The sequence below is a fragment of the Silurus aristotelis genome, assembly GCF_946808225.1.
Source record: "Silurus aristotelis genome assembly, chromosome: 8".
In the NCBI taxonomy this organism is placed as follows: Eukaryota; Metazoa; Chordata; class Actinopteri; order Siluriformes; family Siluridae; genus Silurus; species Silurus aristotelis.
Window position 1 is genome coordinate 12,311,475 of NC_139581.1, and position 14,028 is coordinate 12,325,502.

The following is a 14,028-nucleotide window of genomic DNA, read 5'->3' on the forward strand; positions in this document are numbered from 1 at the left end:
TCTTTATATCTGTATTTAATGTCATAAAAAGTAGGATTATCTTTGCCCTAGGTTAATACACATTAGCTTAATATCCAGTCCTTTTCTTTTATTAGATGAAAATGTATTATGTACATGAACAATTCTATGGAAACAGTCAAGATAGCATTTTTAAGTTTGGTATTTTTTTAAAGTGTTGCTTCCTTGCCATAATAATGCTTATCCATGCCAGAGCTGGGTGGACAGGAACTGCTTCTTAAGAGCTTAATCTCCATCTCTTTCTCTCCCTCGCTGTGCTGCCGATCTTTTGTCTCAGCCTGTGCTGTACGTGTGTGTGTGTGCGTGTCCGTGTGTGGGTTTGTATATGTGCAGCTCTTAATGCATGCATGTCGGTTCCTGTCACTAAAGGCACGCACACCTGCTCTAGCTCTTGCTGTCCGTGTCTCATTCTGGAAGCAGCACTGTTTAGATCCTCCCCTTACATGTCCTTGTCTTTTATCTCCCAAGCTCACTATCTGGATAAGGTAGTGAAAGGTATGGCATTCCTACTTTCCTTCCTTCATTTCCCACCATCTTTCCCTCCATCACATCCCAATATCCTCCTTTTTTTCATCCGGCAGATGCACAGCTAACGGTTCATTTCAGCATTCAGAAAAGCCTCCTTTCCCCTCTTCTCACCCCCTTCTGCTCCCTCCGCATGCTCACTCCTGTCTTTTCGCCCCTTTGAATGTCACTCCACGTCGTCAGTCTTTCTGTGCACCTTACAGACGCCATCTCAGATAGCATTTCGGACAGCTTGCTAACCATGATATACAGTTGTAATTTTAAAAAAGTACTCTCATTGATGGTGGATAAATTTCCAACAGCATGGAACATGAATTGTAATATCATCTTTATCTTTATAGTCAGTGGTTCTCAGCTCGTTTTACAGCAGGAACATTTATTCTTTATTATTAAGTCATGGCCCTGATGCTGTGTAACGTTCTAACATTTCAGATTTATTCCACAAAATAAATCATGCAGGAATGGCTCATGAATGAATAAAACAATTGAAACTTTATCAAAGGATAAGTTCCAAGATTAGAAAACAAACCACGGTCCCAGTTCAATCCTAAACTCAGGGTATTGTGTATGGAGATGTTCTAAACATGTTTGTTTGTGTAGCCTTCCAATTTATTTCCGTTTCCTTACAATTACAGTAAAAAAAAAACATTTCAATTGGTCCATTTGTCTACTCTAAATCACCACTAGATGTGAATAAGTGTGTAAATGTGTGTGCATGGTGTCCTGCAATGGACTGTTATCCCTCCTGCCTCACACCCAGATTTCCTGTGAGGGATCAGAAGCTCAGTGACTCTGACCAGGATTAAGTGTTTACCGAATATGAATTCAAGAAAGAAATATAGCTGCAAGCTGCAATTATAGGGATCCAAGTACCATATAATTCAAAATGTATTATAGATATAGATATTTTTTTTAGAAAATCACGAATAACCCAGTATTTGAAAATTTGCTCTCCACTAAAAAAAATCTAACCACTAATTCTGGTTGGAAAAACTACACAGCCTATGATATGGATTTGGTTATGTGATGAGATGAAACAGAAGGAAATAGTAAAAATCGCAGTATGGTCTAGAGTAAAATGAAAAATGTTGACCATTCCAGAAGAGATTCATACCAATTATTCTCTAACTTAAATTATACTTAGATGCTAGAGGTAAGAGTAAGGGTGCGCTACTGTTATGGGAAATTATTTTCGTTAAATTTGGTGAGTTTGTGCTCACAATTTTAGGGAGAATTACATTCAGGAGGAGAAAAAAAACGACTACAAAAAAATGACAATTAAGCTTAATTATTCTGGAGTTCATGGAAGTATCAGGTCACAATGATCTTCTTTGAACTAATGGAAAGCCTTTCCATGCTTTATTTTTTCATGGTTACCTCGTATATTTCTAAAAATGTTTCAATTTATTATTTGCACAAAGGAATAATATCTGGTGTAGGATAAATATATAATACATATGTAATATACATATATATATATATATATATATATATATATATATATATATATATATATATATATATATAATATGTATATATATATATATATATATATATATATATATATATATATATATATATATATATATATATGTATATTACATATGTATTATATATTTATCCTACACCAGATATTAGACTGATTTCCTTTACATTAATACAGTTAATATCTTTGATGGACAAAAACACACATAAAGTTAAAAACCACTGATTATGCTATGCTAAATAAACATTGAGTCTTATATAACTAACAGCATATTTCTACACTGCTGTGTCTGTCTTTATTGAACAAACACTCCTAATGCGCAACTTCAGGGTGTACAAAATTTGCCTAAAACTGTAACATCCTGTGCGAATGTGAAGAGGTGAGGTGCTGATGAAGCTACATTGCAGCGTCGCTAATTAAAGAGCACTCTGCATCATGGGTGGTGGAACGGAGGTTGAAATTGATGAAGCTACATTACAGTCTCACTAATTAAAAAGGGCCTGAGATTGAAAAGAAGGTTGAGGTATAGTTAATTTTCAATACTCACTCACTCTTACTCTCTGTCTTAAACTAGGCTCCACCTCTCTGTATTTTTTTTGTGTGTTTTTTTTACCAATCCTTTTATTTCTGTCCTCTGCCATTTTTCCTCTTTCTCCAGACCACCTGCATAGCTAGCAGGAGTTGGCCATGCCATTTTTCAGGCTCGCTCAGCTCCAATGCCACTTCATTCTGACTAGCTAACACTCCGCAGGGGCTTGTCTCAGAATGGCCTGCCAATTAAACTGAACCAGTGCCAGCAAAGAGCCAATCTTTATTTATTTATCCCCATAATAAGCTCTCAGAAGTGACTAATCTGCCACCTTCTCTGTGTCTAGGTAGAGCTGTTTGTCTTATGGGATGGCACAAATGGCTGCTTTCAGAGAAAGATGCATAAAAAGGTTTTTTTTTAAAGAATGACATTTACATTATAGTTATTTAAAAAAAGATCCTCTATGAAATGCCTTTGTAGTTGTACCCTGATATCAGGTGGAATATTGTTATGCAAAATTGTATGTTTAAAACACCCCCCCTCAGACACAAAAGTTTTTTTTTTAGGTTACACATTTTTCCTCGACTCCAGATCTGGTCTGTCAGCTCTGAAGTGTACTACTTTAATTTTACACATGAACTAACAGGCAGCAGGGGTCTATTTGGGCAAAAAAAGACATAAAGCAAAAAAATAAATAAATGCCTCAGAGCTTAGCGTTTCATCAGCTGAAGGATTGTTAGCGGGGACACATGAGTCAGAGTTGAGCAGACTAGATAGTCTGGTACTTTTTGTCAATAAAGTGTCCTTAAACCACCTAATTTCTCAGAAATGGAGCATTTGATTGGCTTTAGAAATCAACAACCAGGTTTCTTCACATCTGTTACCAAAAAAGTTCTAATATTTTTTAAATATGTGATGGCATTCAATTTTTATTAAATGTTTCATTCCTGTTTTTTGAATGTTTGCTTTCCTCTTATAAAAGTAAAGCTTGAACAGGAGATGAAGGACATTTGTAAACTAATTTTTGCTACATCCCAAAGTTAACATTAATATTGAGCTGCTACGGTTCTGGAGCTTGTGGCCAGAAACGCTTGTAAGAGAATCGGGCTCACAGAGCATCTTAGGAGCTACAAAACTAAAAGTAGAAAGTAAAAAGTAAAAAATGTCCTTTCCATTTGGATTTGCAGGCAAACAAACAAAAAATAAACAAACACAAAACAGGGCAAAACCGGTTTAGTTTTGGCCAAACTGTAATACAAAGAAATACTATTGCATCTGATACGTTTCCTGTTACAGAGTAGATCATATTTTGTTGCTTTTAGATGTGACCGTTATTATTATTTTGGACGCTGTGGAAAGCAGAGCTTCTAATCATGTTTTTTCACACGCAGGATTTTCCTGATTCCTTCGTGCACTTCATGCTGCGCATCATAATATATAATTCAGAAGGGCCTTCATACGCGGCGCAGCCTTATCACAAGAGCGACTGCACAAAGCTCAGATGATCGCATTCCATGCTTCTCAACATGCAGCCGTTTTCCTTTTTAAAAGCACTAAAGCATCTCATTTTTCTCCTTATCAGACAGCACCCACCTTCCTTCTTCTCCTCTAAACCCACAATCACGCTCTCTCTTTTTTTTTTTCACTCATTGCCTGCGTTGTGAAAATGTCGCACCGGTGGCTGTCGCCAGCAAAGCAGGCCAAAATATACGGAATTGTTTGTGTAGCTGCGTCGTGCTTCCGTAGAGCAAGTCTGGACGCAGTATTTTAAAGCATCCGGCATTTGATCAGCATTTACATCAGAATGTGAAAGAGCTCGGCAGCAGGGAAGTGTGGAAGGGAAGCAACAGGAAAGACTTTTTCAGCTTCAGGCCGAATCAGATGCTGCTCTTCACAGCACATCTTCACCTTCACACGCCCACGCAACATTCCACATGTCCGTATGTTGCAGCCATCCATACTAATTTTAGCGTTCTATGAACAGGACATGGATCCAAGGACAGAATTTAACCGTTGTCTAATCATTAAATGTTGGTTCTAAAAACGTCTTCATGTCCCCCACAATGTTGCCGAAACATATCTAGGAGCCTTAGTATTTCCGTAAACATTGTTTATGGTAAAGAAGTAATATTATCTGTACATTATAACAATTCAAAGACAGCCATTAGACCCGTTGTTTAGAATTTTACAGCCTTATCTTAATAGAACTGTTTGGGAACATGCTGTATTTTTTACCAACATTATCTGTTAGAACGTTACATGACATAGAAAATCAAGCAAGAAGCCTCCAGAGGATGTCCTTCCAGAGTATGTTCATTGAATAACAAAAACATAGTGTTCAATCAAATTCGAAACCATTCATTTTATAATGCATTGTTGAAAATGTTTATCCCCTGATTTCAGTAATTATTTAGGAAGTTTTCACTACATCATCAGGGATTAGAAAAACAAAATTCATATATCAGGCTTTTTATTTGATTATGGATTTGAGATCGACTGCTGCATACTAAAATGTTCTCCATTTCCTGTTCTCTCTCCCAGGTTCTCTATTTATCTCTTTTTCTAACGGTAGAATGCTGGATTCATATTGCAGCGCTAATGAGAATGTACTGATTTAAAGAAACTAAGCAATGAATGTCTGCTTCAAAGGGATACGAGGGGCTAAACAAACGGCATATGAAAATGAATCACCCAAAATCAAAAGCAATTATTTTCTGACTCACTGTTCAACATGTTTCTGACCAAAACAGTTTAAACATGACTTAGATTATGAAGACTAATCAGCTCTGTTTGCAACATAACTATCAAAACTGTCTCTCTTTACCATATGTTTTTGGAATCACGTATGAGTAACGAGTTTGTTTTCAGCCTGAATTCTCCAACATTAACATGGTCATTGCGCTTGTGTGTGCACAGAGGGTTGCCCCGGTCTGTGTAACGGCAACGGCAGGTGCACCCTGGGTAATAACGGCTGGTATTGCGTGTGCCAGCTTGGCTGGAGAGGAACAGGCTGTGACACCTCCATGGAGACATCCTGCAGTGACGCCAAAGACAATGATGGAGGTAAACAAATACCAGACTGAAGTAGTCTGTCAGTCTGTCTGAGCTTTTTTTTTTCTTTTTTTTTACTGTTATTTATCTTAACTCATTGATGTCTGCTATCTAAATCTCCTGAAATGGAACTGTTTTTAAACCTGACATCCTGGTTTTGTCTTCTACTTAATCCTGAGCACCTGCACTATCGACTAATCAGGTAGCTCTTTAAATAAACACAGATGTGTCCGAACATGCCTTTTGATGCTTTCGGTATAGGAGAGTAGAAGCTACGTCGGGTGAGAATTAGATGTTCAGAGCTCCTTAAGCTGAGATCGTGGGCATACAAAAACCCCACAGAGCCCGTGCCGTCCAATCCCAGCATGCACTAGCTTCAGGGTAGGCTTCCCACAAAGCCAAGAAATAAGCCTCAGCCTGCGCCTTTGACAAAATCCTCCAAGACCTGAGAACACACAGACTCCAGGGATATACGCCTCCGCCTGGGAACACTCCTGTCCGTGATCTGCAAACACACTGCCCCACCACTGACTACTGCGCTTCAAACAACCATATCAGTCATCATTTTTTGTTTTTGACAATTCTTCTGTATTCAGACTCCAGGCTGAGCATATGCTGTCGGAGGATGATCAGTGCCGGAGCAACACACAATCCAATCTAATGTGCAAATTGCACTCTCCCTCATTTACCATACTGTTCGATATAAGGCCAAAGCACTTGGCACATTAAGGCATTTGGATTTACATAAGTGTCCACTCAGCAGAAAAACACACTATCGAATGTGCGCAGTAGGAAGTTATGAATTGGTTACTCTGTGACAGCAAAGGCAGGCGTTAAAGAGGCAACGGTGTGATGTCTGCTAGGAGACGTGTTATTTTTGTCTCTCTGTCCATCTGGCCAGAGTGCTCCTGAGAGCTAAGAATGAGGGAGGAAAAAAAGAGCCATGACCCATTTCAAAGCTCTAAAGTGTCCCTCTCCTGGTCAGGAGTCTTGAATTATTCGAGCTGAATTACAGGAAGGAGGAATGCAGCCAGTGGAGGTGGAAAAAAAAGACGTGTTAATAGCATGAAAAAGTAAAAAAAAGGAGAGACCCATATTTAATAAACGTTGTCTTTGACTGACTATGTGCAGTTTTATGTAGAGTACAAAACAGGTTATTACACATAGTTATTTAAGATAAAACTCACAATGCTCTGTGTTTTGTATATTTTAATTTGATTAAATTATCCTTCATTTCATTTCAAATCTAACCATTTTATTGTACTGACTTTTATCTTTGTACTAACATATACAAAGAAGAAAATAGAGCATCAGAGAGATATTTATGAACAAATTCTACATATATTTTTTTGTTCAGGATTCAACATATTTTTTATTTTTTTTTGTCTAGACAACTTTATCTGATATTAATAATGTAAATGCTGTACATGTTGCTAACAGAAATCCTGTTAGTTAAACACTGACAGATTTGCCTTTTCTTTTCAGATGGCCTGCTGGACTGCATGGACCCGGACTGCTGCGTGCAAACGTCGTGTCACATCACCTCCATGTGTGTTGGATCTCCAGATCCTCTGGACATCATCCAGGAGACGCAGATGTCTATTGGCCCGAGCAACCTGCACTCCTTCTTTCAGCGTGTGCGCTTCCTGGTGGGCCGAGACAGCACGCATGTGGTTCCTGGGCCTAACCCATTTGAAGCTAGGTGAGTGAAGTAATTAAATAGGAGGTAATTTAGATCATTAGGTCATTTATCAGCAATATCAACAATAACAATAATGTTTTCTTATTGATATAGACACTTCAAGCCCTATCAAAGACAGATGTAACATGAACAAATAAGAAGCACTAAATAAATTGATTAATGAGTTGTGACTAACAAAGTCAAGCACTTTGTTAAAAAAAAACTATGCAGGCAGAACACAATTTACTTGACGAAAGTGATCACTGAATCGCCCACAGCGTTGACTGCTTCTATCTTGGGGAGATTCATTAGAGAGACTGTTTCATGTCTCCAATGGCTTGTTGTATTTTTCCCCCCGAAGACGCCGGTGCGAAGAAGCACGAGGAACACATTGTGCATTATTTTTAGACTATTTGGCTGAGGAATTGCAGAACAGATCACAGGAGTACAGCAACTACACAAGCCACACACTGGCATGTTTCGAAAGTTGTGGCATGTGGAAATGCCTTTGAGTGGCTCTCCCATAAGCAACCAGGGCACACGATCCCATCCACACTTCTACAGATTAGAAAAGACGACAAAAAAATACAAATAAAAATGCTGTCACTATATCCCATGTGGCTTCTTAGATTCTCACTGTCTTTGTCTCGTTGCCTTTACATTCTGAAACCCTAGCGGGATCCTTGGCGATGCGTTTGCGTCTGTCGTGCTTGCGGATCTTTCAGCACCCTCCCTTCTTTTCCTCGTGCTTCTTCCTAAGCTCATTTAAGACATGCACAATAGGCAGAGACACACGGAAGAAAAGAAACGAAGCAAACTCCGAAAACTTACAGACCGCCCTCTCACTTATCATTCATCAAACTGCACTAGAAACATCAATGCATGAAATGTGGGGGTAAAAAGAAAAGTATAAAAAAAAAACTAAAGGCATTTTGAAGGATTGCTCTAAGGGTCAAGCCTAGCAGCACTCTAATGTTTTGATTCTGTCTTTTTGAGGCTTTGACTTAATATGCAGAAGAGGCCTCGGATTGATATTTTTAGCCTCCTAAAGTGTGATGTGATGTTTTGAGAAGCGTTCACTTGTTTGCCCTTAATGCCGTAATTTGCCATACAGATCATCTCAACTTTGTAGTGAGTCTTAAAGCCAAATGGCTTTCTGCTTTGTGCATCAGTGTCTCCAGTTTGTTCAATCTCTTTCGTTTTTTGATCCATTTCTAATGGCGCTTTGATCACTTCAAAGTCAAGGCCAATCGTCTAATTTCCCCCCCCCACTCCGAATTCCTCTGGCTTTTCTCAGCTAAGCCCCTACAAAACTTTTCCAAGTCATCGCACCCTCAGTCCGCCAATATTGAGACGCCTGGTGCTTGTAAGCTTCTTCGAACTTCAGCTCATAACAAAACATGGCAAGAAGGCAGTGTCTGATAGCGCCTTTTGTGGACCTGTCAGTGCATCCTCGTGGACTGCTTTCTGAACACAAGCTGACATTTTCCAGAAGGATGTTGAGTGGTTCACCTTATTATTCTAAGAAGGAAGCACTCCATTTGATCGAAAGTTAAAAGAAAAACACACAGAACAAATAAGTGAAGCGGCGATAAGGCACAAGGCCTAAGCTTTGTCTCTTCTCACCTAAAAATATCAGCTGTTATATATTATTTAACACTGTTCATTCTGCTGACAGATCTGAGGAGGCTTAGCAGAGGCTCTCGGGCTCGCGTGGGACACTTTGACACGGGATGTGCCAGCAGGAAACATTTCCCTGGCCGTCACCTGATCAGCCCCTCTTTATTGATCCTCTCTCCCTTTTTTTCATGTCAGAGTCCTCTTCCTTTATGCGTCCTGCTATTAGAAAGCTTCTGAGGCGCCGCACACAAAAGCCACCAGGCTTTTAATGGGACACTTAATACGCCAGACTACATCATTTGAGAGCGTGCGGCTGAACAGGAAACAGCACGACATTGTTTTATTTCTATTTCTGCTGTTATTTCCAGTATTTTATGTTGTTTCATATGAATGCATATGTCGACAAACACGACATGGGATCTACAGCAACGTTGCATCAACTGAAACCATGATTTTTTTCACTCCAGTTACGGAAACATACAGTACGTGTTCTTTTTCATATTGGAGACGAGGGAGACAAAGAACACTCGTTATTTCGTTTCTCTCCATTTAGCTTGATTTCAAAAGCTGGCACAAAGCCCTGCAAAGGAGAAACTCTTATGCATGTTAATGCACTTCTAATGAGGACTGGAGCATGCTTTATGCGTTCATTTTCTTGCGCTTTAAAAGTAATTGGCTGATGTAATGACGAGGCAGCTTCTTTTGGAAAGATGCTTCACTTGTAATATCTATCTGGCCCATACAGAAGCAATAGAAACCAGTTTACAGTCAGGGTTATCAACAGGGAAAGCAATGTCCTGATGTAAACCCGGGAAACTGTAAAAGGAATACCTGCAGAAACACTGGGTAGTGTTTTATAGTATATATACATGATAGGGATGTGCATCTGTATAACCGAGGTCTATGCGATTCGAATCTCGATGCATAGCCAACGATACAAGCTACCGATGCCATATTATTCACCCTCACCACGATCCAGTGCGATTCACCACAATGCAATTATTTGAAAATACGATGCAACGGGAAAAAAATATACTATGCAATTCAATGAGGTACAGATAGTTTGCTTTTATTTCTTTGGTTCAGAAAATCATAAATTTACTTCAGTGCCTTCTGCCTTCTGAAGAAATATGAACCAAAACCAGACCTTCTTTTCCTGTTCTGTCACTAGCAAGATGCAGCTCTCCCTTTGCCATGTTGGTCTATATTCTTTGTCACTTTCAGTAGTGTCCTGATACTTCATTCAGTAGAGAAACTGTTTAGCAGGGAGAAAATCAATCATATAAAATATAAATAAAATACATGTATACATATAAAATATATATAAAATACATGTATACATATAAAATATATACATATAAAATATTAGTCACAAATGTTTGGTAAATTATTGTTTGCGTTCTTAATAATAGGAGTATTGCACATCTACTACTAATAATATATAAATAAATCCTTTTTAACCGATGCAAATATGTAAAAAAAAAAAACGATGCATCGTGAAACAAATGGCAACTTGTATCCGATGCACAATTTTTAATCGATGCATCATGTACTTATTTTTTATGCCGATGCTGAATCTTACCATCCACGATAAATGTACTAAAAAAACTGACCGTTGTTCAGCAACTCATTGGTGCTTCGGAAGCAGAATCTTTGTTGTGGTTTATTTAATCACATGTATTTATGTAAAGTATTTTGCTCAAGGCAACTCATCAGATCACAGACTAGGTACAGGGCTAGAGACATCAAGATAGAAAGAGAAGAATTTCCACAGAATCTAATTTAACTGACAACATAACTTAATGAAAAGAGAAGTCAAATGAACAAAGAAGTATGCAAATATAAAACAGATATATCTCTGTAGTCGCTGACAATAGTCAACGTTGGTAACGTTAGATGCTACTGCAGGATTAAAATAGAATTCTGTTTGTCTTAATTATAGACGTGAATGAATCACTAATGTTTAACACTTTAAAAGCCTAGCAGTCATGTTAGTTGCTTATATGGGACATTGCAAATAAGGGGTTTATATAAGCAAATTTATGTGTTAATCCAATAAGCTTGGTCTAAAGTGCTCAGGAATTGTGTATTAGTTTATGACGGTAAATTCTCCTGACCAAATGGCACCTGTTAACACACCTTAGTTTTTTAAACAAAAGAACAAAAGAAGACTTGATGATGCCTCTTTCAGCAATTCTACATCTAAGATCAAGGCAGATCCAGCACACAGTTTATTTCCTTTTGAAATAATGAAACCGTCAGCACATCTCCCCATGTGTTGTTTTACTGCACTTCAACTCCAGTTGAAATGTGTTATTATTTTGCCCATTAGTGCCAGTGAAAAGTCCAACTGCTTTCAGTATTCCTCCAGAGCACAGCAGAGATGGAGCCACACTAGATCTGTTGTTGTGACGTGTCCTTTTGAACCGGTAAACCTCCCCATAAATAAACCCTCCAGTTTCCTGCGGTTTGGGAAGTTTGTTGAGGGTTTTTGTAGTTTTGAATTCTGCTGTGATCACACACATCTCTTATTCCGTTTCACTCTGTTGCTTTCTCTCTCTCTCTCTCTCTCTCTCTCTCTCTCTCTCTCTCTCTCTCTCTCTCTCTCGCTCTCTCTCTCTCTCATTTTCTCTCTCTCTCTCTCTCATTTTCTCTCTTTATCTCTCATTGTCTGCATCTCCAACTGCTCTGTATCGCTGTTTAATATCAATATTAAAATCATTCACTATTTCTTTTATCAGTTCTACATGCGTCCTGCTCAGCCATGCACTGCCAGGCTTTAAGATAGTTTCTTTCATGTGACAGCCATAGTAAAAAGCCACTAACACATAAATAATTGGCTGTGACTGAGTTTCACCTTCTTTTTTTTATTTTTTATTTTTCTTATTATCACTCCACAAATCTTTCCTGGGCTTTTTGATTGGCCTGCATGTGCTAATATTGTTTATAAGGAAGCAAAGCTAAATCAAGGACTGCTGAAGGAGAAAAGCGGCCTGAATTAGCATAAAGCCGTGCTCCATGGGACCAGGATATTGTTAGGTGAAGAATTTCGCCTGCAGTAAGGACACGGCGAGGGCGGCCACTTACACACCGGTGTTAATTGTTTTCCACTAAGTAGCAAATATTTACGATCCAACTCTTCAGTAATATATTTTTCGCTATCAATTTTTTTTTTTTTCACTTGCGCTTCGTGGAGCATCTTAAACGGCACACCAGTGAGAACCGCTGGATATAATCCGCTGGCATAAAAAGCCTTTTTGATGTACAGTGTGTTTACTTCCCAAACATCTTATGAAGTCTCCCCTAAATCCTACTTCATGTGACATTGAACTTCATAACACTTGTATCCTGCACTTAAGCCCTTTGCTGTGAGTTCAGAACTATTAGAAGTGTTTGATTGATTTTTTAATATTGATTTCGTGAGCCTCGTCTCGGCCAAGGTGACAGATAACATCTTTCGACTGCAAGATCATTTCCAACCCGAGTAGAGTGGCTGAAAACACCAATTCCGTCACCGTACTGCTGTCCTCTCTCCTCTAAGCAGAACCTGTTTTAATGAGGATGAAAGTGTAAAGCATTCTCTACAAACACCTTTTTCTTCTTGTCATTATCTCTTTTTCCTTCTAGGCAGGGATCCCCACCGCGCTCTCCTCTGAGCTGTCGACTGGGTTGAATCCATTATTTACGCAATTAGAAGCGGGGTAACGCGAGGAGCACAGTGCCACTATGTGTCTGCATGTTTGAGTGATATCGCTATGGCAGAACGTTGGACTGACTCTCTGGTTTTGTGCTCACGTCTCTCTGCAGTCACGCCTGCGTCATCCGAGGACAAGTTGTGACGTCTGATGGAACTCCACTGGTGGGGGTGAACATCAGCTTTATCAACAACCCTGCCTACGGCTACACAATCACCAGGCAGGATGGCAGGTAGGATGCTCTTTGCAAAAAATAATAAATGTATCCCCGGTGTGCTGTTAATAGCATATTAGAGGTGGCCTAGATCAGCTCTTTTTTTATTTTAAAGCAATACAGTTGTATCTTGTAAAATCCCCAATATATCACATGATTATAGTTAGTTATATAGGAAAAAGACATAAAACCAGTTTATGTGCTTGGCAATCCTCCTGATAGCAAAGCCGTGTGCACAAGTGTGAGTGCAAGTGAAAGATCATGGGACGGAGCCAAAAATCACCTTTTTATTTGTTTTATCCTTTCATCATCTCCGTGTGAAGGAGGCATTATGTTTTAGGGTTATTTGTCCGACCCTCCATCTGCTCATCCATGCTTGTGACTAGGATTTCACACTAATGCAATAGTGGTTTAAGACTTGCAGCATTTATATGGTAAATCCTTAATTGCTGAGCAGATGATTAAATTTAGATGCAAATTTGAATCGATCCAAACAGGGTCAAGGTCACAGCAAGGTCAAATGTCTGGAATAGGTGTGTGTGTCCCCAATATCTTTTGTATAACGTATATTTTAAGGGTATTTTTAACGTATAAATTTATAGGTCAAAGGACTATGTTTTTAGCCTTCACCCCTCATCCGAAAACCCATGAACTATCACGTTTATATTATAATACACTCCATTTCTTTACAAAATTGGCATACACTGTATGGACACTGTATATGCTCTGGGTATATGCAGTAATGACTGAACTATTGCTTTCTGCAAAAGTGGTAGCAAAATGGTTAAAGCTCTGGGAAGGTCAGGGGTTCTAGCCTCAGTATTGCCAAGCTGCTCTTAACTATCTGTGCTCCAGGGGCACTGTATCATGGATAACCCTGCTCTCTGACCAGTTTCCTAACATCAAAATGTTTATGTGTTTAAGTAAAAAGCCTCTATACCTTTCTTTCCTAAACTATGCACCATTGTATAGAATATTTTGGATGCAATTGAATACAATTTTCCCTGCACTTAAACTATCAGACCCAAATCTGTTCCAGCATGACAATGCCCCTGTGGGCTCCATGAAGATATGGTTTACATGGGTTTGAGTGGAAGATCTTGAGTGGCCTGCTATTAAGCTCTGGCCCCAACCCCAAACAACTTTGGGTTGAATAGGAATATTGAAAAATCTAAATCGAATCTCCACAACAAATCTAGTGTTAAGACA

The 14,028-nt window shown here is 38.9% G+C and overlaps 1 protein-coding gene across 14 annotated transcripts in view; it reads left to right on the plus strand.

Moving 5' to 3' along the window:
• The window catches only part of tenm4 (teneurin transmembrane protein 4), a 205,271-nt gene that overhangs the window by 130,012 nt on the left and 61,231 nt on the right, over positions 1–14,028 (plus strand). For 7 of the 14 annotated variants that reach the window (XM_083548345.1, XM_083548344.1, XM_083548347.1 and 4 more), the window contains 4 exons: positions 487–513; positions 5,475–5,621; positions 7,095–7,311; positions 12,718–12,837. In XM_083548345.1, the coding sequence (XP_083404471.1) occupies positions 487–513; positions 5,475–5,621; positions 7,095–7,311; positions 12,718–12,837 (511 nt within the window). The remainder of the gene's footprint in view (positions 1–486; positions 514–5,474; positions 5,622–7,094; positions 7,312–12,717; positions 12,838–14,028) is intronic. The other 7 variants (XM_083548346.1, XM_083548348.1, XM_083548349.1 and 4 more) reach the window with 1 other exon arrangement.